The sequence below is a fragment of the Garra rufa genome, chromosome 21 (genome assembly GCF_049309525.1).
Source record: "Garra rufa chromosome 21, GarRuf1.0, whole genome shotgun sequence".
NCBI lineage: Eukaryota > Metazoa > Chordata > Actinopteri > Cypriniformes > Cyprinidae > Garra > Garra rufa.
In genome coordinates, this window is record NC_133381.1 from 32,511,594 (window position 1) to 32,538,271 (window position 26,678).

The 26,678-nt window shown below is 35.8% G+C and overlaps 1 protein-coding gene across 1 annotated transcript in view; it reads right to left on the reverse strand.

Annotated features, from left to right (window-relative positions):
- The window catches only part of stard9 (StAR-related lipid transfer (START) domain containing 9), a 56,754-nt gene extending 32,735 nt beyond the window's left edge, over nucleotides 1-24,019 (reverse strand). The window contains exons 1-3 of the mRNA XM_073826903.1: nucleotides 23,973-24,019; nucleotides 19,238-19,307; nucleotides 8,488-8,616 (exon numbers count right to left, since the gene is read on the reverse strand). Coding sequence (XP_073683004.1) covers nucleotides 8,488-8,616; nucleotides 19,238-19,307; nucleotides 23,973-24,019 — 246 coding nt within the window. The remainder of the gene's footprint in view (nucleotides 1-8,487; nucleotides 8,617-19,237; nucleotides 19,308-23,972) is intronic.
- Nucleotides 24,020-26,678: the final 2,659 nt, after the last annotated feature.

Below are 26,678 nucleotides of genomic sequence, written 5' to 3' on the forward strand. Positions count from 1 at the left end.
AGAAAAACTGTGATTATTCCTTAAAAAATAAAAAGACGTACATTGTACTGTACAAAAGTAATACATTTTGTCACAACTTCTTCATGTGTAACCAGACTTTTATCTTGACGGGCTGCCAGGAAGAATTTAGTTTGTGTGTATATGATCAGATAAATCATAAAGTGACTCTCAAAGCAGCTCTGGAGACGATGTTTATGAGTTTACATCCTCATTTTGTAAGACAGCAGACGATGAAAACACATTAAGTGTCGCACATACTTCATTATGTGTAGTAGACGAAACTGCGTGTCTGTGCCATTCATTCACACAGAGATACGCAGAACATCTAGGATTCATAGTTTTTTTGCGGCTTAATTTTCAAAGACAATAGCCCATATCGCAATCTGATATATGTGAACTGACCTACTTTTATTGGATTTATTCTGTGTTATACAGCAAATTCCATATTTATGACTGGATTCTGTGATTCTGGCAGTGTTTTTATGTATTTATGGCACAAAAGAGTTCTATACAAATACAAATATCACAAATTCAAATATAAAATCTAGATCATCAATGTAAAAACGAAAACCTAAAAAGTGAATGGTGACCACAGCTGTAAATGATCGACTGTCACTTTATGGTAAAAAAAAAAAGCCGCTTGGAATTTGTGCTAAATATCTTCTTTTGTGATTCATACAAAAGGGAAATGTTTGGAACAAAATAAGCCTACATGAAGACTAAATGAATTTTGACATTTTGTCTCAATGAAACTTTATTGTTGCTAACATACGGTAGAGAATCTAAATGTAGTATGTGAACTTCAAACCTGGTAATAAAAACAACTAGACTTGGTGATAGTGTGATGTTATGATTCTGGGTTCCTGTTTATAGCTGCATGCGACTGTATGGAAAGCTGGGTTAAAGGGGTGGTGGAGGGGACTGTGGGAGAGAGAGAGAACGACACAGAGCTGATTGGCAGGGGTTCAACTCGCTTCTCGTTTGTCATACTTTCACAGACATTATGTGGGTCAAATTTGCAAGGGGAGGGAAAGAGGTCAGGGGATTCTGAGGGCTACACAGAAACAGCCTACAGGAAAAGAAAGAGCTAAAGAACGAGAGAGAGAGAGAGAGAGAGAGACTGGACTGGAGTTTCAGCAGGAATTCCAAGACACCAACTCTTGCTGCAATTAGCCAATGGAGCCAAAAGGAGGCAAACTACAGGATTTAAAAAAGACACAAAACCAGTGTTTTCACCACTCACTCTCCTCCTCCCAATGTAATAAAAGTTGTCCGTATCGCAGCTGTTCTTATTAGGGTAAATGACTTTCACAGTCTACAGTGCAATTTAAAGTCCACACTACAGTTACGGAGAGGTACATATACTAAACATTGGGATCTGTAAGTTTTTTTATTTTCTCTTTTTTTATATATATATATGTTTTTAATGACTCACAAATGCTGCATTTCTTTGATACAAAAAATGAACACTTCAGAAATGCTGTTTTATTTTTCTAAAAGACACGTGTTCATTTGTGCATCATTTAAAAATTTGATGTTGCATGGTCAGTCTGCGTATAAAGACATTTTGTAAAGATTTTCTTCACGCCACTGACACAGAAACCCAGAAATACCAAAAGTCTAATAAAGTCATGCACTGTATCCAAAAGAAAGAGAGGGAAGGGAGAGATAGAGTGATAAAGAGAAAGAGGGAGGGTAAAAAAACACAAAGCTGACTTCACTTGGAAAAGAAAACCAGCATTGTGCTCCAGCTCTGGACAAATGACGTCCTCTCAGTGCAATCTGTCGGTGAAGAATCATTTACTAAAGCAGCTGTGCTGTTGGCAAGTGCTGGGGCTTCAGCTAAAAGTGACCCCAGTGTGCTTCACCTTCCTTTACTTTACACACTCATCTTTGGTTTAATGTCTATGTCTTCTAAAGTCTGTCAAACAATGTCATCATAGATAGAGAATTAAAGGGCACATACAGTTGAGGTCAAAAGTTTACATACACCTTGCAGAATCTGAAAATGTTAATTATTTTACCAAATATCATACAAGCGACGTGTTATTTTTTATTTAGTACTGACCTGAATAAGATATTTTTTACATAAAAGACGTTTACATATCGTTGACAAGAGAAAATAATAGTTGCATTTATAAAAATGACCCTGTTCAAAAGTTTACATACACTTGAATGGTATTTTTTTGTTTGTTTATAGTGATAGTTGTTCATGAGTCCTTTGTTTGTCCTGAACAGTTAAACTGCCCACTGTTCTTCAGAAAAATGCTTCAGGTCCCACAAATTATTTGTTTGTTTTTTTAGCATTTTTTGTGTATTTGAACCCTTTCCAACAATGACTGTATGATTTTGAGATCCATCATTTCGCACTGAGGACAACTGACTCATATGCAACTAGTACAGATGGTTCGAATGCGCACTGATGCTTCAGAAAGAAACACGATGCATTAAGAGCCAGAGGGTAAAAGTTTTTCGAATTTGAAGATCAGGGTAATTAAACTTATTTTGTCTTTTGGGAAACATGTAAGTATCTTCTATAGCCTCTGAAGGGCAGTACAAAATGAAAAAATGTGATATTTAGGCAAAATAAGAAAAATGTACACATCTTCATTCTGTTCAAAAGTTTTCACCCCCATGCATTTTGTATGATCCTCTTATTTTGATAAAATAATTAATATTTTGCAGATTCTGTGTATGTAAACTTTTGACCTCAACTGTGTCATGGAAAACATAATTTCCATAATTTCCTAAACTAAAAAAAGAGTGCTTTTAATATGTAGCACTGCAAATAATGACTTTTGAAATAGTAAAATATATGTGAGTGCCTTTTTTTTCTTATGAGGAAGGATTTTCTTCTTTCAGACGAATACAACTGGAGTTATAAAAAATGTCCTCTTCAAAGTTTTATAATGAAAGTGAATGGCTATTGAGATTTGAAGCCCGAAAAAGTGCATTCATCCATCATAAAATGTGCTCAACACAGCTCCAGGGGGTTAATAAAGTCCTCCTGAAGCAAAGCAATGTGTTTGTGTAAGAAAAATATCCATATTTAAAACTTTACAAACATACTCTCTAGCTTCCGCTAACTGTTGTGCGCACATTCACAAGTGAGTGGCTGCAGCGAATGATGTAGGACGTAGGCATAGCGTAAGCTCGGGTGAGAATATGCTAGTCTCGTGAGAGCCAAGTTTTGTTTACAGCAAAGGAAAACCAGTCTCCTCTGACATTTTTCTTTACAAATCTATGTTTTGTACTTCTAATTTGTGACTGGTGTTTTGTTTTGCTCTCTCTTCTGCACTTCATGATGGATGGATGTACTTTAATGAACTTAAAAACCAATACTCAACACCCATTCACTGCCATTATAAAGCTATTCTTTAAAATAACTGATTGTATTTGTCTGAAAGATAAAAAGTCTATATACACCACGGATGGCTTGAGGGTGAGTAAATCATGTTTGGGTGAACTATCCCTTTAAGATCTGCCTACAACCAATCTGGTGCATTGTTTCAACTGGTTCATTAAAGGAGTACTTAACTTTCAGAACAAAAATTTACAGATAAAGTACTCACCCCCTTGTCATCCAAGATGTTCATGTCTTTCTTTCTTCAGTCATTAAGAAATGACGTTTTTTGAGGAAAACATTTCACGATTTGTCTCCATATAACGGACTTCTATGGTGCCCCCGAGTTTGAACTTCCAAAATGCAGTTTAAATGCAGCTTCAAAGGGCTCTAAATGATCCCAGCCGAGGAAGAAGTGGCTTATCTAGCAAAATAATTGGTTATTTTCCAAAAAAAAAAAAAGAGATAAGACCTTTATTCTTTCCTCGGCTGTGATCATTTAGAGCATTTGAAGCTGCATTTTGGAAGTTCAAACTTGAGGGCACCATAGAAGTCCATTATATGCAGAGAAATCCTGAAATGTTTTCCTCAAAAAACATAATTTCCTTACAACTGAAGAAAGAAAGACACGAACATCTTGGATGACAAGGGGGTGAGTACATTATCTGTACATTTTTGTTCTGAAAGTGAACTACTCCTTTAAAAAGAACTCAAAAGAACAGTTTTTCTCACAAATGATTATTCTGTTACAAAAAAGTGTACACTTAAAGCATCACGGTTAGTTTAGATGCTGTTTAACTCAATACCCAATAATAAATTCAGGATGTGATCCAACCTTGCCCTCACAACAGCTGGCTTCCATTACCCATCTTTATCTATTCTGCTCCAAGGCCTGATCCACTTCTCCATCCTGCTCTCAGCACTCTGTGCTCTGCTTTCTCTTCAGACATGGACATATACAGATACATATGTTCCTCCAGAGACAACCACCAATCTTTTAGCCACTAAAAAAAAAACAGAAAGTATGTTCCCACATGCACAGAGAGAAGCGCAAGGAGGGGCAGCTGGCTCCTAAAGGGAAGGAGTGGGGGAGAAGTTGGAAAGAAGGAGCGAGGCTGGTTTCCCCTCCACTGAGGCGTCTCTGGAGACCCCACAGGAAGGAGAGGCTCCAGTCTCATTCTGTTGCTTGCAGCCACAGAAAACAGCAGTTTACAGGAAGATCCAATTAAGGAGCAACATGTGAGACTTCATGAGACTCTTTTCACTAAAAAACAATTTAAATAAATTGAATGAAATGATTCAGACGTCAGAGACGTGTGTATTTAGGCTGAAATCTGCACAGTGAGGAAGTTAATATTAAATTATTTATGTTTAATTTAAAAAAAGATAAAAGAGAGCTGAACAGAGAAAAGCATTTATCCTGTCTGTCATGTGGTCAAACTTACTCTTGCAAAATTTATATGCCAACCAAAGTTTCATTCAAAATCCCACAGCTACTACAGTAAAACTGTTATTAACGGTATTAAAAAAAATAAAGTCTGCATGAAAAGAGTTTCAACTGACTTCAGTATTGTGACATTTTTCGAAATGTACCAGAATATTGAATGATAAAAAAATAGAGGGGAAAAAAATCTCTCACAGCAAACTGCCGTTTTGAGGGAAGTGGTTCAAGGATGTTTGTCCACAGAGTCAAACTGACGTCACCAGAGGAGAAACATCATTCCAGAGGGGAAGCAAATTTTCAGATTTTGATTCAAGTTTATAATCACAAACATATTTTTTTCTGTGAACAAACTTGCATGGATGAACTGTTCACCAAAAGACTAGTAATGTACACTAAAGTCTAAAGAATACCTCAATTTTGACGCAAACACTTACCTTCACCAAAAAATGAAAATGACCCCCCGTGATTTACTAACTCTCAAGCCATCCTAGATTTATATGACTTTTTCCTTTCAGACAAATACAATTGGAGTCATATAAAAAAAAATAGCCTGGCTATTCCGCATCCTGCACTCTTAAAAATAAAGGTGCTTTAAAAGGTTCTTTACAACGATGCCATAGATAGAAGAACCATTTTTGGTTCCACAAAGAACCATTCACTCAAAGGTTCTTTAAAGAACCATCCCTTTCTTACCTTTTTATAATTTGAAGAACCTTCTTTCACCACAAAGAACCTTTGGTGAAACAGAAAGGTTATTCAGATGTTAAACGTTCTATATGAAAACAATTTAGACAAAAAAGGTTCTTCTATGGCATCGTGAAGCACCTTTATTTTTAAGAGTTTGCATCATCTGCTGGAATGCCACTCTCTTGAACGCGCATACAACAGTTAGCAAAAGCTATAAATTATAGTTTATAAAGTTTTAAATATGGATATTTTTCTTACACAAACACATTGCTATAATTCATAAGGTCTTTATTAACCCCGCGGAGCTGTGTGGAGTACTTTTTATGATGGATGGATGCACTTTATTCACTCTCATTACAAAGCTTGAAAGAGCCAGGACCATTTTTAAAATAACTTCGGTTGCATTCATCTGAGAGAAGAAAGTCATATACACCTATGATGACTTGAGAATGATTAAATCATGAGGTAATTTTCATTTTTAGGTGAACTATTTCAAAGTATGCTGTACTTTATTATTCTGCAAGTTTCTACACTCTTTTAAGAAAGAGTAATGCTCACAAGATGCTTTTTGAATTGACTTTGAGTTGATCACAACGCACACATGATGACGTGACTCTGTCTGGACATTTTTTTGCTTCAGATGGGACTCTGTCCCACAGGACTTCAAAAAGAGGTCAGTTTCTCTCTCTCTGACCAGACTTTGCTGCAGGCTGCCCAAGGAATGCAAGCTTCAGGCTTCTGCCGTAAAGCTCTGACTGGGCAAAATTGAAAGAGAGGAAGCGAAAGAAGCAAAAGAAGAGAAAGAAAAGCGTTGTGCAGACAAGGTCATCCTCTGTGCGTGGGCCATCACAGCTCAGTCTTTCATACAGTGTGGACAAAGACACTCTGAAGGAAAAACCAGGGCGTGACTGAGGAGAAGATTCACTGACTGTTTTAAATGGACAAAGGAATAATAAAGTTCACTTGTTTAACAGTGAACTTGGTTAACTGGGAATACTGTGTATGAGATTGTTGGTCTAAAGTTTGTGAGGATTTGTGGTTTTTGCAGTAGTCAAACAGTTTCAATTATTGTTGCATCAATGAAATCTCATTGTTTCAATATCCCACTTTAAAAAATGTCATTATGCAAAAAACTTTCATAAGTTTTTTCTAGCCAATGAATAATAAAAAAAACTTTGACAGCCATTTAGAAACCAATCGGAAACCCAACTTTAAAGACCATAATCATTTAAAGAGTAAGTTTTGGCGAGTTCAATGCAGGATTTGCTAAGTCCGTACCTTCTTCTATTGGATCAACAACCATCTGCGAACCACAACCTGTAAGTATGTTTATTACATTATGTGTACATTTTCAGCTGAGTGCTCGAAATATCAAGTTTTTTGTGCTAATATGTAATGTATACCTAGTGCAGCTTTAGGTTTCCAGGTAAACCACGATAATTCTGATAATTAGCTGTGAAGCCACTATTTCCTTAGAATGTGTCGATTAATGTAGACTGTTGTTGTTCTAATTACTTTGTTTAATAATAAAGAATGTAGACATATTTTGGTTTACAACTGTATTGTTTCATCAGTCACATTAGCACTCTGCATCATTGTTTTGTGAAGTTTTTCTGAACAGTTTAACAGCTAAACTTTAGCATTTAATACGAAAAGACCAATCACAACAGACTTGGCCAGCTGACCAATTACAGCAGAGTAGGCTTATAGAAGGGAGAGGTTCACAGACCTTAAAGGAGTAGTTCACTTTCAGAGCAAAAATTGACAGATAATGTACTCACCTCCTTGTCATCCAAGATGTTCATGTCTTCTTTAGCCGTAAGGAAATTATGTATTTTGAGGAAAACATTTCAGGATTTGTCTCTATATAATGGACTTCTATGGTGCCCCTGAGTTTGAACTTCTAAAATGCAGCTTCAAAGGACTCTAAACGATCACAGCCGAGTAAAGAAGGGTCTTATCTAGAAAAATGATTGGTTATTTTCTAAAAAAAATTACAATTTATATACTTTTTAACCTCACATGCTCGTCTTGTCTAGCTCTGTGTGTACTCTGTTAGAGATTATAAAGTATATAAATTGTAAATGTTTTTAGAAAATAACTGATCGTTTCACTAGATAAGACCCTTCTTCCTCAGCTTGGATCATTTAGAGCCCTTTGAAGCTGCATTTAAACTGCATTTTCAAACCATAGAAACACCATAGAAGTCCATTATATGGAGAGAAATCCTGAAATGTTTTTCTCAAAAAACATAATTTCTTTACGACTGAAGAAAGAAAGACACGAACATCTTGGATGACAAGGGGGTGAGTACATTACCGGTAAATTTTTGTTCTGAAAGTGAACTACTCCTTTAAGGTCTGTAAACCCCTCCCTTCTATAAGCCTACTCTGCTCTGATTGGTCAGCTGGCCAAGTCTGTTGTGATTGGTCTTTTCGTATTCAATACTAAAGTTTAGCTGCTAAACTGTTCAGAAACTACTCCTTTAAGCTCATAACTGCTTTGAACGATCGTTTTAAAATCACTGCAGAATTATTCTAATATTAAATGTATATTCTGAGAACATTACAAATGTTTTCTGACCTTAGATGCATTTAAACCTGTTGTAGGGGACTATATTAGGAAACTTTGAAATACCATATGATTTGCTCTTTAAAATAGCTGCTGACATAACATGTATAGGAGTAGGTTTCTGTCCATAATCGTCCAGCCAACTTTGCGCACCCACATACAGGTTGAAATCAACTAAATCTTAGATAATGTAGGGAGGGAAGACTCCCTTCACAGAGATGATGTAATATCTTCTACTGAGCAGTGTTTTGATTCTGCTGAGAGATAATATTTCCTCAGACCTTTTCCTGGTGGGTCAAAGGTTTTCATTAAGCTATCTTCCTGCAGTCCTCCGATTATCATGCACCAGCCTCCACCCAGGACACAGGAGATACACAAGCTCATCAGTGTGGCATCAACATCAGCGCAGATACACTAAACAGGCGTCAGAGTGGAAGCTTACCTCCTCTTGTGACGCATAGTTGGGAGCTGCTGGATCCACGGACCAGTAGCAGAAATCAAAACCAAACTCCATAAATTTCTCCCTGGAGTCAGGCAGATTCTCAGATCGCCCATCCAAACGCCCCTCCAACTACAAAGAGAAAAAAAAAGAAAGATGGTTAGGAAAATAAACTAGATTTGTTTACATTTTGGTGCTTTTAAAGGGGACCTCAAATACAAAATTGACTTTTACATGGTGTTTGCATATAAACATGTCTTAGCATTGTTTAGACAGAACCACCCTACAATGATAAAAATCCATTTACTCCTTTTTTTTAATCCCAATTATTAAGCGTTTAGATTTTTTGAGAAGTATGATGTCATACTGCTCAAGCCCCGCCCACAACCGCTGACAGACTGTTCTGTATTAGCATATCTCCGCCATTTTCTTCACATTCAAGCAGCTGTAGCAACAATATCTCGTAAAAATGCAGGTGTTTTGTAATTAGATGTAAAAGTGAACATTTGAGTCTTAAAGGAGAACTCCGGTGTGATATTGACCTAAAGTGTATTGAATCATGATACCGAGTGTGAACGTACCTTGCATATTTCATCTCGGTTTGTGTCCAGCTGTCTGAAATCTGGGGTCAGTTAGCCGATGCTCACAACAGGCTGTCTATGAGAGTGAACAGGGCATCGGAAAAGCCATGTAAATAAATCACTGTTTTACGCCATTTACGAGGCACAAAGTAGCTCCACACTTCATCGGTAGACTTCCTAGGACCCTGACATTTAAAACGAGACATTGAGAACTCAGAAAAAGCACCGGTAGTTTATTTACAAGAAGATTTATACAGACAGTACCTGGGAAAGAAAATCCGGTCGCCGCCATCCTGAACTTAGTCACGATAAGTCGAGTGTCGAGCACCAATGAATTTATCAGGTTATCAACGTATCAGGTTGTAGTTTCCTTCGTGCTCGACACTCGACTTATTGTGACTACATTTAAGATGGCGGCCACCGCTCTGTTCCTGGTGGAAGATGTCTGTATAAATCTTCTTGTAAATAAACTACCGGTGCTTTTTCTGAGTTCTCAATGTCTCGTTTTAAATATCAGGGCCCTAGAAAGTCTACCGATGAAGTGTGGAGCTACTTTGTGCCTCGTAAATGGTGTAAAACAGTGATTTATTTACATGGCTTTTCCGATGCCCTGTTCACTCTCATAGACAGCCTGTTGTGAGCATCGGCTAACTGACCCCAGATTTCGGACAGCTGGACACAAACCGAGATGAAATATGCAAGGTACGTTCACACTCGGTATCATGATTCAATACACTTTAGGTCAATATCACACCGGAGTTCTCCTTTAATTTTCTCCTAATATCAGAGCGGAAAACAGAAGAGGGGGTGGAGTCAACATTAGCTCATTATCATTTAAAGAGCTTTACACCAAATCTGGTCGCTGTGAACAGAGCTGTTTTTGGATTGATAAAAAGGGTGTTGTTTTACATGACCACTGAGAAATTTTAACCAAAGTATGTTGCGGATATTTCATGAAGAACCTAAGGAATTATACCAACTTGTGAAAAATGGCCGTCTGATGTCCTTTTTATTTCTGTAAATAACGAACATGGCATCTGAGGACCACTTCACTATTTTCTCTGTTCTTTTGCTTCTTTAGGGTCTCATTCTTAAGTTACATACTGGAGTTTAATGTTCAGGGTTAGCGGTTTGCTGAAATCCCCAAGTATTAGCAGCAGTAGTGATATTTAACAACTTCAGTAAAACACAAATCATATTACATCACATAACTACTCACTGGCGCCAGTGATATCATGTTTTCTGTTGAAATGATTGAAGACATTTCAAATACTTCGTTATCCGGCCAGCCAAGTTTTACATGATATTTTCTTATACAACACTCATAACAGCCGATAACCGTTCATTATGATTCTTTCTGCCACAAACTACATTAGACTTTATTGAGAAAAGTGATATTCCATTGAGAAACTATTTAGTCCATTTAATCAGTTACTGGGAGACCAGCCCTTTATGTGCTCAATTTTTCCACTAATAATGTTACAGCTCACTGATGCCAAGAAGCAAGGCTGTGTGCCTGTAGCTTAGCTTACGCCTGGGATACTCTTCAGTGGGCTCAAAAGCAACAATTAGGAAGTTGTTAGGCTGGGAGACAAATGACTTGAGCATCCGAGCATGACCCGACCCGACCCGACTGTCAGCATCAAGTTATTACCCAGATCTCAGCAAAGAGAGATCATGTATATCTCAGCTCATTATCCACCCAGTCAAACAGATCTTCACGGCACAGCATGTGATTTTGGAGGAGCGTGCAGAAACATGTCTGGGCATTGCCAACCTGTCACCCAGACAACATTATATTTGCAGCTCTGGTGTGTAATTATTCACACAATTGCAATCCCACAGCTGATTTAATGACCTCACAATATGGCCCACAGCTTTACTAATGAGCCCTAACATCGCACTCAGCACCGTTATATTTAGACCATGCTCAAATAGGTCTGGCTCTCCAAAACAATATGAATCATGAGTACTTGTCCTTATTTTTTAATAATTTAATATTTTAATTTTACCTGTTCCAAAAGCATTGTTCCCAATTACACATATGTGACCCTGGACCACAAAACCAGTCATAAGTGTAAATTCATCTGAAAGCTGAGTAAATAAGCTTTCCATTGATATATTGTTTGTTAAAATAGGACAATGTTTGTCTGAGATGCAACTATTTGAAAACCTGGAATGGGTGCAAAAAAATCTAATTATTGAGAAAATTGCCTTAAAAGTTGTCCAAATGAAGTTCTCAGCAATGCATATTACTAATCAAAAATCAAGTTTTTATATATTTATGGTAGAAAATTTACAAAATATCTTCATGGAACATGATCTTTACTTAATATGCTAATGATTTTTAGCATAAAAGAAAAATCTATAATTTTGACCCATACAATGTATTTTTGGCTATTGCTACAAATATACCCGTGCTTCCTTAAGACTGGTTTTGTGGTCCAGGGTCACATATATTTTTAAGTGTGACTTAAAGGGATAGTTCACTCCAAAATTAAAATTGTGTCATTAATTACTCACCCTCATGTCATTATAAATCTGTAAGACCTTCGTTCATCAACACAAATGAAGATATTGTTGATGTAGTATAAAAACTTTCTCTGACCGTTCATAGACAGCAACACGACTGACACATTCAAGGCCCGGAAAGGTAGTAAGGACATCATTAAAACAGTCCATGTGACAGCAGTGGCTCAGTCAAAATGTTATGCAGCTATGAGAATACTTTTTGTGTGCAAAGAAAACAAAAATAATGACTTTATTTTCTTCAAAGGTCCTTGACGCACATTCACAAGAGTAACATGATGCATATCTTAATTTGTGTTCCAAAGATGAACGAAGGTCTTACGAGTTTGGAAAGACATGAGAGTGAGTAATTAATGACAGAATTTTCATTTTGAGTGAACTTTCCATTTAAACGTCTAAATATTTTATACAACCGCGTCACAAAAAAATGGCAAAAGATTTAGCATTGATTCACTCCTCTTGGATCCTCTAAAATCTCACTTAAAAGGATAACTTATCCCAATTTTTTTTACTCACCTTCATGTTATTGCAAACCTTTATGCAGCATTGTTTTTGTTAACTAAAATGATTGAAACTAATTTTCATTAAGACAATGAATTAAAATATAAATATTACATGAAAAACTAGAAATGCTGCCTAAACTAAAATAAGTGTAATTTGACATACTAAAATGATTACAAGTAAAACTGAAATAAAATAAAATTAAGAAATATCTCAGCATAAGAAAAAAATAAAATATCATAAAAATAAATCTTTTTCAAAATACAAAAAATTACTATAATGCTATCTAAAAATACTAGGGGTGGGCATAGATTAATTTTTTTAATCTAGATTAATCTAGATTAAATCTTGGAATTAATCTAGATTAATCTAGATTAAAATGGCTAATTTGAATTCTGCTGAAGGCATTCAGAATATGTGTGCTACCCAAATAATGACTTAAAGTCTTTGAGAATGGATCATAAAGCTCATAAAGCTGTTCTTTGATAATTTGTTGATGAAAATAAATTATGTTCAATTAGATGTACTTGTGTTTACTAACTAACAATGAAATTATTTTTTCTCCCTATTAGATTGTGTTTTTTTTAGGGGTGGGCATAGATTAATTTTTTTAATCTAGATTAATCTAGATTAAATCTTGGAATTAATCTAGATTAATCTAGATTAAAATGGCTAATTTGAATTCTGCTGAAGGCATTCAGAATATGTGTGCTACCCAAATAATGACTTAAAGTCTTTGAGAATGGATCATAAAGCTCATAAAGCTGTTCTTTGATAATTTGTTGATGAAAATAAATTATGTTCAATTAGATGTACTTGTGTTTACTAACTAACAATGAAATTATTTTTTCTCCCTATTAGATTGTGTTTTTTTTAACGTCAACACCTACCCAGCCCATTAGATGTTACACCGTACTTTTATTTTGACAGGTTGCCGTGAAGTTTCTGTGTCATACAGTATGATATGATGCTAGTTTTCTCAAATGAAACGGTAAAAGTGACACTCACAGCAGTTTGGGAGATTGAGTTTATCTGTTCATGTGAGATGAAAATGCCAAAAATTACCGGGAGCGTCACGTGTGTTTCAGTATGCGTGTAGTAAAAGCGCGTCTCCACCATTCATAAATACAGCTAGGCAAACGGAACATATCGGATTCATATTAAAACGGTCTTTTTGCATTTCAGTTTTCACATACACTAGTCCATATCGCGATTTGAATTAAGTGACTGACCAACATTTGATTTATGAATCCAAAAAACGACGAATTTATGTGGCATTTCGCTATAGTAGATTCGGTTTTTATGAATGGAGGACGACGCGATCCCGTCTGTGTTTTGGCGGAGGAGACTTAAACGCGCGACCATATTCTACAGTCTTCGGTATACATCCGCGTTAAACTATCAAGGTGAACGTCATCATAGCTTGCGTAGTTTAGACCCAGCTCCCAACCCAAACTTTAAGAGTTTCACGTTAACGCAGCACGTTAACGCCGATAACGGCCCACCACTAAAAAATACTAAAATTATTTTGCGTGAACATATTTGGCAAAATGTTTCTTTTTTAGTCGGGGGAACTGTTTGACTGACAATGTTTTAAAATTCCTTCTTTTTTGTTCCACAGAAGAAAGAAAGTTATACAGGTTTAGAACATGGTTTAATGACATGAGGGTGAGTAAATTATTACAGTGTTCATTTTTTGTTTGCACTATTCAACTATTTTAACAATTTTATTTTACTTTATAACAAACAATCTACTGGGAAACATGCGCTAATTTAGTTCTTAACTTAAATTATCACATTATTGTACATGAAGCTCTAGTATAGTCAATGTGTCAAAGCATCTGCGTTAACAGCTAGGCCATGGCTCTGATAAAATTATGATTGCTTCAAGATGGTGATATAAAACCAGCTCCTAACCTTTAGCCGAACAAAGGAAAAAGATATAAAAATGCAACTTTAATACTTCCTTGGACCACTGGATTCTCATTCACTCTAAATAAGATTCTGTCGACTGACATGCTGGGCTCATGTCATTCATCACTCAGTTAAAATGATAGTTCAGCCAAAGCCGTAAGCCATGGACTATTTTATTGATGTCCTTACTACCTTTCTGGGACTGGAAATATTTTAGTTACGTTGCTGTCTTTGCAGGGTTTAAAAGCTCTCGGATTTCATCAAAAATATCTTAATTTGTGTTCCAAAGATGAATGAAGGTCTTACGGGTTTAGAACAACATGAGGGTGAACAATTAATGACAGAATTTTCATTTTTGGGTGAAGTATCCCTTTAATGTGACTGCTCTAGCCCCAAGCCACTAGTATCAAAAAGAACAATGATCTGATCATAAACCACTTATCCTCTAATGCGTTTTTATTGTCAGCCTTCCACGTCTGTCTTTATGTCAGCACATCTTTTCCCTTGAAAACCATCCTGGTGGAAAGTAAGGCTTTATCTTCCTCTCATACTCACAGCAGGTGACCAGATGTGGCTTCTGCCATTTCATTAATCCATTAATCAAGCGCTGAATGCAAGAGAGTATTTCCTGCTTCAGAAGTAGGAATGTAGGCCATTAGTCTTAGACACACAGTTACACTAAAAACAATTACTCCAGTCTTCATTGTCCCATGATCCTTCATAAATCATTGTAATATGCTGATTTGGTGCTCAAGAAACAGTTCTTATTGAATGCAGGGTGTCTACAGGTTTGACCAAGTTAAATTTAAGACATTTTAAGACTTTTTAATACCATTTTCAAACAAAATTTAAGACCAAATTGAAAGTCCCGCAAAAGTCTAGCACAAAACTATGAAGATATTTTAAATTATTATTTTATTTAACTGATTATTCTTGGGAATATTCAACAGAAAACACTATTCGAGAAGAAGAAATTATTTTCTATTCCATGACAAAGTCAAGGCTCTCACACACTTTGAAGCCAATGTAACAGTGTAACAAACACGGATTTTGAGTCATGGATCGGATCATTTTTCGGATCAGCAAAAAAAAAAAAAAAAAAAGTTTGTTTTTTCCTAATTACTGAATGCTTACTTTAGGTAGGCTACTTCTCATCCACAGCAAAAAACTACTATCTGAACTAAAGTTCAGTAACAAAACAAGAACAATTACACAAATGACAAGTGTAAATGAATACAACATAAAGTTAGTAATAAAATCAATAACACTAGTATTCAGGAGGGGAAATTTAATAATTAATTGTAAAATAACTAGTGTTTCTCACTGCAGGTATTTATAGGACGCTGTCTCTTTAAGGCCAAATGCCCAAACCGAATACTGGCACGCATCTCTTTCTCAGCTGTTTCGGTTCACTGAAGACATAAACGACTGTTAAACAGAATACCAAAACGGGTATTAAGACATGACTTGGTATGTACGTTTCCGTTCAAATAGCAGTTAAAGAGGAATCAATCTGTGTGAATCGCGCCGCGCGCCTCTCTCTCCTCTCTCTCTCTCTGCGCGTGCCAGTTGTGTGCGGCAACGTAAAAACATGTGCTAATTATAAACTTTTACTCTATGATGGTTAAACTTAACAGCTAATCTGCGATTCAAATGCGTGTAGTTGGGCGGAAACCCGCTAAATCTGGCAACACTGAGGCGTTGTCAAGCAAGCGCGTGTCTAGCAACAGAACAGATTTAGAACCTGCGCAGGAGATTCTCCTCAAAACGATAAACTTTTCCTTTTCAAAGTGTAAAAAATTTAAGACCCTTGGATTTAGATTTAAGACAAATTAAGACATTTAAAGGCCTTATTTTAGGACAACGGAATTTAAGACTTTTTAAGACTTTTTAAGGATCCGCGGCCACCCTGTGAATGGTTGTGCTGACTAATATTTTTGTTAACACCATGATACACTTTTTCAGGATTCTCTGATAAATACTTTTTTTTTTTTTTTAAATAGATTTTTTGTAATAGTGTACTTAATGCATTCTTGCTAAATAAAAGTATTAGGCTTAGTTTCTTTTAATGAAAAACAACCTTAATGATCCCAAACTTTCAAACAACATTTATTTTTTATATTTTAGGCCTGTAGTGCATGTATAGTCATCTCTACACTATTTTGTCCAGAAGCAGTGAACATCCCACCAATCAGGTTTTGAAGCTCTCAGTTTAGTCAAGAATGAGGTGTGGAGTGATTTTAGAAAGTGTAAGGTACGTGTGCTGCTTGTTTAGGAGTTTGGGGTTTTCATGTGTAAAGAGGAAGGCGATAATGGCATGTTGCTTCTGCAATCCAATATGTTTATGCAGTTCACACACGAAATAAATAAACAAGTGAGTAATCCAACAGGAAGAGAATCATTTTCACTATAAACTTCCTGTTGATAAGATACTGCAAGTAGCCATGCAACCCTGACACCGCCTCCTCTTTGAACTCTTACAACAATGGCAACAACTCCCAATTTCTGGTGCAAAAAACAGGTACTTTCTGGAACCATAAAATTGAATAAGCTAAAGGATTTTCATAAATATTAATAGAGAAGGGCGATATATCAGTGGTTAACCGGTAGAAATTTGTCAACCGGTAGAGATTTTCAACTATCGTCTCTATCGTGGTGCTCTATGGTCACGGAAATGTATCGTTTGCATGAGTTTTAAGCATTGCGGTTTAAAAACAATTGATTTTAGGCCGTTAAAACACAATCAGCAGCGAAAGAGAACTCCTTTTGGTATATGCGCACACTGTCTGAGAGACTGTTTCTGAGCACTGTCAGAGAGGCGCGTGCATGTGAAGATTGTGCTCATAAAGCGCCGGAGTATTAAAGTTATTTTTTGCCGTTTATACACTCTCAGGGTTCCCACACCTTGGTTAACTTCAAATTCAAGGACCTTTCAAGGACTATCTAGGTTAAATACCCTCAAATTCAAGGACTTAATTTGGGGACACATTTCAAGTGAGAGCAAGGTTGCATTGTGTATTTTTTTGGCATTTATTTTTGGCCATATGACAGATATCTGTTATTCTATTTGTCGTGCTAACATGCAAAGGCCACAAAGTGTTAGCGAAATAACTCATTAGCGGACCGGAGGGAATAATCTGGAATTTTTTCCAGAAAACTTCTTGCAAAAAAATACATTTAAGCACTTTCAAGGACCTATATCTATGTATGTTCATTTTCAAAAACTTTTCAGGGCCTTGAATTTTTTTTTTCTCAAATTCACAAACTTTCCAGGATTCAAGGACCCGTAAGAACCCTGACTCTATAAAATGCAGTTTTTTTAACCCAAATGCTGGGTTCAGCCTGCTTGGTCATTTTATTGGGTTGTTTTTAATATTTTTACCCAGGGTAGTTTTTCTGCATTCTGCAAAATGCTGGGTTATTTTTTTTAACCTAAATGCTGGGTTTAGCTTGTTGGGTCATTTTATTGGGTTATTTTTTTCTACCCAACCACTAGGTTGATCCTGTCTCCGACAAAACAATCCAGCTGCTGAGTTACAGTCAGAGCGCTGGCTTTTTTGCATCCTCTACAGGAGAGGGTGGTTCTCAACGCTGATTTAGCGAAATATAGGTTTGTATACATTTTATTTCATTTATAAAGTCTTTACTGTGCTGTAAATTATATTATTTTACGCAACACAACATTCAAGGATGAGATGTCAGTCAACTGCGTCAGCAGCGGTTGTTTCGCATGATAGAAATGCCTTTTGCCTTGCATAACTTAAATAGATTTAATTCGTTATAATACTAAATTTAATTTAATTTGACGATAAAATATGTTAATATCAGTACTGTTTATGGGCAGGTTATGGAGTCAGTCACAGCATCTTTCAGCTATGAGTGAAACGAGAGGTAGTGGTCTTACATTCATAGTTTTCCCTGCAAACAGCAAACCATCAACAGCTTAGATTTCACAAACACACCAGCACAAGAATTAGCACTAATTTCAGTAAAAAGTGATTACAGAGAATGGTTGAATACACTTAAATTAAAATTTTTAGATGCATTTTAAATAGTTCTTTTTAATTTCTAAAATGCTTGTTAAACAAGTTTTAATGTATGTAACATAGTAAACTATGCTGTATTCACACAAATAAATTCAATTTGTCTTGTGTTTTTGTCTATGAATAAATAAATCTTTTGATTAGTACTGTTGCCTCTATAATTCTGTGTGTGTGATTTTTTATTTCTAGCCCATTTCAAGCCAGCAATATAATCATTTTTAAACAATAGTTGGCTTAAATAAAACAACCCAGCATGTTAGGTAAAAACATTTAACCCAACCAGCTGGGCCAAAATAACCCAGCATGTGTTCTGTCCAATATTTACCCAGCATTGGGCTGCCATATAACCCAAATTGGGTAGTTTTTATGCTGCATTCCAGGCAGGTTTTTGAGCCCGTAAGTCACAACTTCAAACCAAGACTCATGACTTTGTAGCATTCCAGGCAAGTTCCAGGCAAGTCACACTAAACTCCTTGCTTATTTGATTGAAACGGAGGAGAAAAAATGCCGCATAAGGCAAGAGAAGCTGTTATATCATCCTAAAGTCTACTTCTCACTGTATACCACTTGCATATACACTGCATCCATAGGGGCTGCCATTGTTGTTTCACGTGTTATGTGACGTCAGAGCATAGAACTGAAAGTACATTGATCTAGTACGAGCTTACGGGTGGGAAGTCATGGGTCTGACTGCCATTCCAGTGCACTTTCACAGGTAGAAGGTTGGAAAAACACTGGATATGGGTTGCCTGGAACGCGGCATTAATCCAGCATTTTTAGAGTGTAGGCCTTGAACGGTTAAATACACACACCTGTATGTGTCAAAATGCCAATTTTTTCAAGTACCCTCGTAAACAGTAACTTAGGTCTTAAAAGAAATCAAAGATCTGCAAAAGAAAACACACGTGTAACAGTATATTGGATCCGGGCAGCTCTTAAAGTGATAGCAGTCTAATATTCCTGATGTCTGTCATTCATGTTAATCAAACAACAACAGAGAGAACATTTCTAACTGCTCTTGAATAAATCACTTTTGTAACTTTAATAAGAAGAAACACATTTAATTTACACAGTGAAACATATGCTTTAATATAATGTTAAAGCATTTCTTATTTAGTTTTTGAAATCATAAATACCTTGTTTAAATGAACTAATATTTTTTAAAAATAACAAAAAATGGCCTACCTTCACATTTCGGACCCTCACCACTTTGTCCTCCACTTGTACAGCTAATCGTCCTCCATCCAGACTCTCCCTGCAGAACAAAAACAAACAGACTGACATTCAAGACACTGTACAGAGCACTACTAAGTAAACATTTACAGTACAACCACATTAATTACTTTTTATATAAACTAGTGCCTTATTAAAAATTGATGACTGTTAAAACAGGCTAAACTCTCATTCAGGACTGAATGTTATGTTCAGAATAACAAGTTACCAGGGTCAGAAATTAACCAAGGCTTGAGGGGACAAGGCCACTCAAAGTGTCAAATATGACCTAGATATTTGAAATATGCAGGCAAAAATGCCCAAGTTGAATTCCTTTTTTGTTTTTTACATTATCGTTTAAAAGTTTGGGCTGTGTATGATTTTTTTTAAAAGACATTAATACTGTTATTTAGCAATGATCGATTAAACCGATCAAAAGTGGTGGTAAAGACATTTACAATGTTGCAATAGATTTCTATTTCAAATAAATGCTGTTCTTTTAAACTTTTCATTCATCAATGAATCCTAAAAAAAAAGTATCAAGTGCTGTGTGGCAAAACTTCTTGATATTTTACTTTTTTTGTTTTTATATTGCATGGTTTGATTTGCTCCAGGTTAACCATAAACCTTCTAAAATCCTCAGAGGCATGTTTATTTGGCTGTGATCAAATCCAGACCCATATTCAGTCAGGGCAGTGGAGTGAGAGGCCGGGGGTCTGGAGGCTTCATCTGCTGCATGAGAAGGTCAGATTCAAATGAAAACAGACAGCTGAAAACTCCTCCATGAGCCGCACAGCTGAGCTGAAGCAGGTGTGTGCGTGAGCGTGCAGGATATGTGTGTCAGTGTGTGAGAGAGCAGCGAGGACAGCTGTGCAATCTCTCCAGTATCGGGTTCCAGATAAAACTGATGCAAGAGAATGAAATCCAGTGTACAAATCTAAACTCTGACAATCCGAACAGGCTGGGAAAGGCCTTGTTGCCTAAACTTCATCTTACAGTGTGTCATTTTTTATTATCAAAATATGTTTTCCTATCTAGTGGGAACACACAACTAGAAGTAAGCCATTCGTATAGTATGTGGACTTTCACACTGTGGCTCCGAGGTGATTTCAAAACAATGTCAACGTCAACTTCTAGCTTAACCAATGGTGTGAGTTTTGGCGGGAATACCTGTTTGTTGTTGAAGTCAGGTTTTATGGCACTGAAAAGGCTTTGTATGAATTGGACCAAAGATGATCAAACATCATGGGTTATGTGCTAAGCATAAAATTAATAATAAATAATACATCATTTTCAAAATAATTATTTTTATTTATTATTATTATTATTATTATACAAACATTTCATCTTAATTATTAATATCAATTTTTGCTACGTAATATTTTTGTAGAAAGCTTGATACACTACCATTCAAAAAAAAAATATTAAACAAGGATGCATTAAATTGATTCAAAGTGATAATAAAGACATTAAATGTTGAAAAAGATTCCTATTTCAAATACATGCTGTTCTTTTGAATATTTTATTCAATAAGAACAAAAAGTATGAACGACTGAGGCCCCTGGAGCTCACATCTCCAATAACTTGATTAACAAACCACGTATTTGAAGTCTAAACAAGTACATTCTTGTCTAAAAAAAACTCTTAAAACTACATTCCGTGATACAAAAACAGTATTATTTACAAAATGATGGTGGATTTGGGACTCGCTGTAAGAAACAGTGAAAAGGTTAGAGTTCTGTTATTACTAAAATAATCACACTCCACTCAGCCAATCAGATCTGAGGACCAGAAAGAACTGTTGTATAAATATATCAATATATGTGACCCTGGACCACAAAACCAGTCTTAAGTCGCTGGGGTAAATTTGTAGCAATGGCCAAAAATACATTGTATGGGTCAAAATTATTGATTTTTCTTTTATGCCAAAAATCATTAGGAAATTAAGTAAAGATCATGTTCCATGAAAATTTTTTTGTAAAATTCCTACTATGAATATATCAAAATGTAATTTTTGATTAGTAATATGTATTGTTAAGAACTTAATTTGGACAACTTTAAAGGTGATTTTCTCAGTATTTTTAATTTTTTGCACCCTCAGATTCCAGATTTTCAAATAGATGTATCTCGGACAAATATTGTCCTATCCTAACAAACCATATATCAATAGAAAGCTTATTTATTGAGCTTTCATATGATGTATACATCTCAGTTTTGTAAAATTTAACCTTATGACTGGTTTTGTGGTCACATATACAGTTGAAGTCAAAAGTTTACATTTTGCAGAATCTGCAAACAAAGGGGGATCATACAAAATGGCATGTTATTTTTTTATTTAGTACTGACCTGAATAAGACATATTTTACATAAAAGATGTTTACATATAGTCCACAAAAGAAAATAATAGTTGATTATGCAACTATTACAAAAGGTTCTAATGCTCACTGATGCTTCACTTTTTTATTTTTTTATTTGAGGATCAGAGTAAATTTAACTTACGGTATTGTCTGGGTAAACAACAAGTAGTATCTGTAGTATCTGAAGGGCAGTACTAAATAAAAAATATGATATTTAGGCAAAATAAGAAAAATGTATATCTTCACTCTGTTCAAAAGTATACACCCCCCGGCTCCTAATGGATCGTGTTTCCTTCAGAAGCATCAGTGAGCATTAGAACCTTTTGTAATAGTTGCATAGACTCCCTCAGTTGTCCTCAGTGCGAAAAGTTGGATCTCAAAATCATAGTCATTGTTGAATAGGGTTCAAATACACAAAAATGCTGAAAAACCAAAGCATTTCTGGGACCTGAAAGATTTTTCTGAAGAACAGCAGGCAGTTAAACTGTTCAGGACAAACAAGGGACTCATGAACAACCATCACTAAACAAAAAATATATCTGTGGATCATGTAGGTAACAACACAGTATCACGAATGTACGGATGTAAACTATTGAATGGGGTCATTTTTATAAATTCAACTATTATTTTCTCTTGTGGACTATATGTAAACATCCGTTTTGTGAAATATCTTATTCAGGTCAGTACTAAATAAACAATGACATGCATTTTGTATGACCCCTTTTATTTTGGTAAAATAATTAACATTCTGCAGATTCTGCAAGGTGTATGTAAAGTTTTGACTTCAAATGTAAATGTATTTTGTTAATGTATAAAATGCTACATGTTTGAGGATGGGTTCCTTTAACTTTGATTTGAACCAGTAAGCATCCACTCAGAAAAGCATCCAAAACAGCCTAGCAACTACATGGAAGTAAAAACTATTTTGGAACACCATTCACAATTCCCTAGTATCATGGCAGCAAGTTTAGCAAAGACAATTATAACTCGCTTTTTTTTTTTTTTTTTGCTCAACGTGCTCAAAATCAAGCTATTTTCAAATTCTGTTTGGTGCTGATAATGCCACAGATGTCACACACCTTCATGCAATGGACTCATTCACTGAATGCTGGGAGCTTGTTATGAAGCTCTTAGCTTGTGTAGAACCATGTGAGTCTGTTTTACTCTGCCAATGATGAATTTCGGCCCTACCCACAACCACAACAGCCTGCTTCGCCTGTCAGTGTGTGTATGTGTGTACATACTTTTGCCTAGAAACGGTGCATTTTATAACATAACCAATGGAAAGAAAAAATAACTTTCGTAATGAGGAGAACATGTTTACAAACATGTTCCTCTACCATTCCCACACAATTCCTGCAATCTGCGGCAATTAGCATTAGTTAGTTTCCAGCTAAAACTCTGAAGTCAAAAAGAAGTCAAGAAAATGGCATTTGACAAAAAGAACAAAATGCATAAAGTCACGTATTTATTATGCGCATACTCATAAAACCAGCGTCTGCCTATTAAAAAACCGTCTTCATTTGCACAATAGAGATGCAAAGCCATGAAGTCGTCCTTTGTGATGCACGCTTCAGGGAGACTCTTTAAATGTCAAGAATAGCAGCTATGGCCAAACACTCGCACACAGCTTTGTGTGTCAGTCTGGGAGGAGTTTCTTTACCCCCCTGTCCAGCACCCACATACTGTAGTAATTTGGCTAATGCTGGAGGGTGGGGCAGTGGGCTCTCATGGGACAAACTCTGTGTTCAGATAGATGGATACCCCGCTTCTTAAAAAAGTTAAAGACAAACATCCCTTATTTTTTAGTAATAACACATGCATAACATTTGTAATGCAATTCTGTAAAAGTGACACAAACAAGATATTTAAATTATACAGTACCAGTACCTTTGGGAAAAGAGGTTTTAAAGGGATTCAAGGAGATTTCCAAGATTATAGTACATTTATCGTTCACCAAAACCTAGTTTTGTTAAACACAACTTCACATGCAATACTTTTGCATTATTTTAATGTATGCACTGCTTATGAATGAAGCATTTTAATACATGCTTATGCACTGTTTTCGAATATATTTTTTTTTATCTCTAGATTGACATGTTAAAAGTGAAAATGTCATATATATATATATTACATCATAGACTTGCAATATAATAAGATGAGACATAGTTTTTCTGAATGGCAGCTTATTTGTTTCAGTTGGCTGTCAGCGCAGGTCTATTCCCAGACGTAGCAACAGTACCAACAACTCAAGACTGTTTATGAACTCCATATGGCACAATTCAGCAGTTTCTATCATGTGCTTTTGCAGTTAATTAATGTAATACAAGATTCATGAAAGCTTATCGTACCTGGAGTTGAGCGGACGGACTCGAATCGCGACTTTTACGTTTGCCATTCGTTTGACACCGGGCGGAGAGAAATGATGAATTGAAGTTCAGCTGTCCGTTAGAGTCCATTTATTAAATCCCTCCAGAGCACTGAATTGTCCCGAGGAGAGTGTGGAAACCGATAGCAAGTTTTTCGGGCCATGTTATTGATATCGTCTAGACAATCACAGAGCACATCATAAAGCCGCGGCCACAGTTGAACTGAGCTGAAACTTCCTGCCGTTTCTACTGGAGGGGCGGTTACGAATCTTACTATGGCGAAGGCGTGGTCATGAATATTAATTAGACAGCATGACGTTAGTTCCAAAAGTACTTACTGATTTGCTGAACGAATCGAGTATTTTCAATAAGGCGGGGGTCAAATATTAATTAGGAGTTGTTACTGGATAGATCCTAATAAACGTCGGTACGTCTTTAATATTCATGAGCCAAGCCATCGCCATAGTAGAAAACTTGGGAAACAGAAACAAAGGCGAAGTTTTCGCCTGAGGGCACGCTTTAACTGCATGTCTCTGCTTTATTAGAATCTCGTGTACGCTAATTAGGACAATTGTTTTTCCGCTTGTAAAAGCATATACACGAATGTTTAAAATTATTGACGTTATCTCTTTCAAATAAATGCGTTATTGTTGAATGCTGTTCGTTATCAATATTTCCACAAAATTAAAGAATTAGTTCACTTCGAGAATAAATAAGTCAAGATAATTAACTCATTGGCATGCCCTCCAAGATGTTTATGTCTTTCTTTCTTCAGTCAAAATTTTAAAAATAAGGTTTTTGAGGAAAACATTCCAGGATTTTAACACAATCCCATCTGGGGAATAAGGATCTTATGTGGCAAAACGATCTCTCTTTTTCTAATAAGTATATATAAATAAATAAAAATGTATATACTTTTTAACCACAAATGGTCGACTTAATGCATTACGTAGTCACGTTGGAAAGGTCACAATTGATGTAGGCGGAAGTAGGGACCCAGTGTTTACAAAGCGAAAGTGCAAAGAAAGTCAAATGCCCTTTACAAAAAAAAAAAAAGGTAAAACAAGATGTTGAACAATTTTCAAGTTAGGAAAATGAGGGAGTTTTTCAGCCTACCCTACCTTTCTGAAACTGTTGTAAACTGGCAAGTTGGCTTGATGTTGGACGTTTGATATTCGCAAATTTAGGGACCATCTCTAAAGTTACATACGACATTGGTATGCACGTTTCTAACTTCAATAGCATTTGAAGCTAATGACTTACAGTCGCACAACCACTGTAAAGTATTCATGTAAGTGTCAACTATAATGCACACCTTTTATATTTTTGACATTTAAATAAACTGTTAAATCATCAAGTAAATATTGTTACTTTTTCAGTACTGAATGGGCTCAAATGCAAAATATGCCATAATTTAAAGCTCAATAACATTTGAGGAGAATCAGTTACAGTCATTAAAACAACTGTAAAGTGTTAATGCCTAGGTGTCAGGTATGATGAACACCTTTTAGATTTTTAAAATTTATTCAAATAAACTGCAAATCATATGTAAATATTCAAACACAAAATATATAATCATTTACAGCTCAATATTAAAAAATCTAAAAGGTGTGTATTACAGTTGACACCTACATGAACACTTTACACCTACATGAACACTTTGCAGTGGTTTTATGACTGTAAGTGATTCTCCTCAAATGCTGTTGAGCTACAAATTATGCCATATTTCACGTTTGAGCCCATTCGGTAGTGGAAAAAATAGTAATATTTACATGATTTGACAGTTTATTTAAATAAATGTTAAAAATGTAAAAGGTGTGCATGTAGGTTAACACCTACATGAATACTTTACAGGTGGTTATGAATCTAAGTCATTTGCTTCAAATGCTATTGAAAAGTGTATACCAATGTCATATGTAACTTTAGAGATGGTCCCTAGATTTGCAAATATCTAACATCCAATGTCAAGTCAACTTGATGCCAGGATTACATAATGCATGACACTGCAGACACACATAGCTATAGCAAGACGAGCATTTGTGGTTAAAAAGTGTATATTGTTTGTTTTTTTTTTTATAGAAAATGACAGATCATTTCACTAGATAAGACTCTTATTCTTCGGCTGGGATCATGTAGTAGAACCTTTTCAGGCTGCATTGAAACTGCAATTTGCACCTTCAACCTGTTGGCTCCCATCGAAGTCCACTATGGAGAAAAATCCTGCAATGTTTTGCTCAAAAATCTAAATTTGTCTTCAACTGAAAAACGAAAGGCATGAACATCTTGCATGAAATGAGGGTGAGTAAATTATCAGAAAATATTTATTCTGGAAGTGAACTAACCCTTTAAGCACCACAATAATTTTCATTCAGCATATTAGAGTGATTTCTGAAGGATCATGTGACACTAAAAAAAACTAGTAAGTAATGGCAGCTGAAAATTCAGCTATTCCACTAGAGGAGTGATCCATTACATAGAGAGTCATTATTTGTAGTGAAACATTAATATTCTCTATAAAAATGTTCATTTTAAAACAGTCAATTCCCATGAAACTTGTCAGAAGTGCAACCTTGCTGCATATGGAGCCCAGCCGAGCTATAAATCCAATGATAACACATGAAAGACACTTACACATATTCACAAAATTACATTTTATTACATTAGATTTAGCATTAAACAGATGAAAAC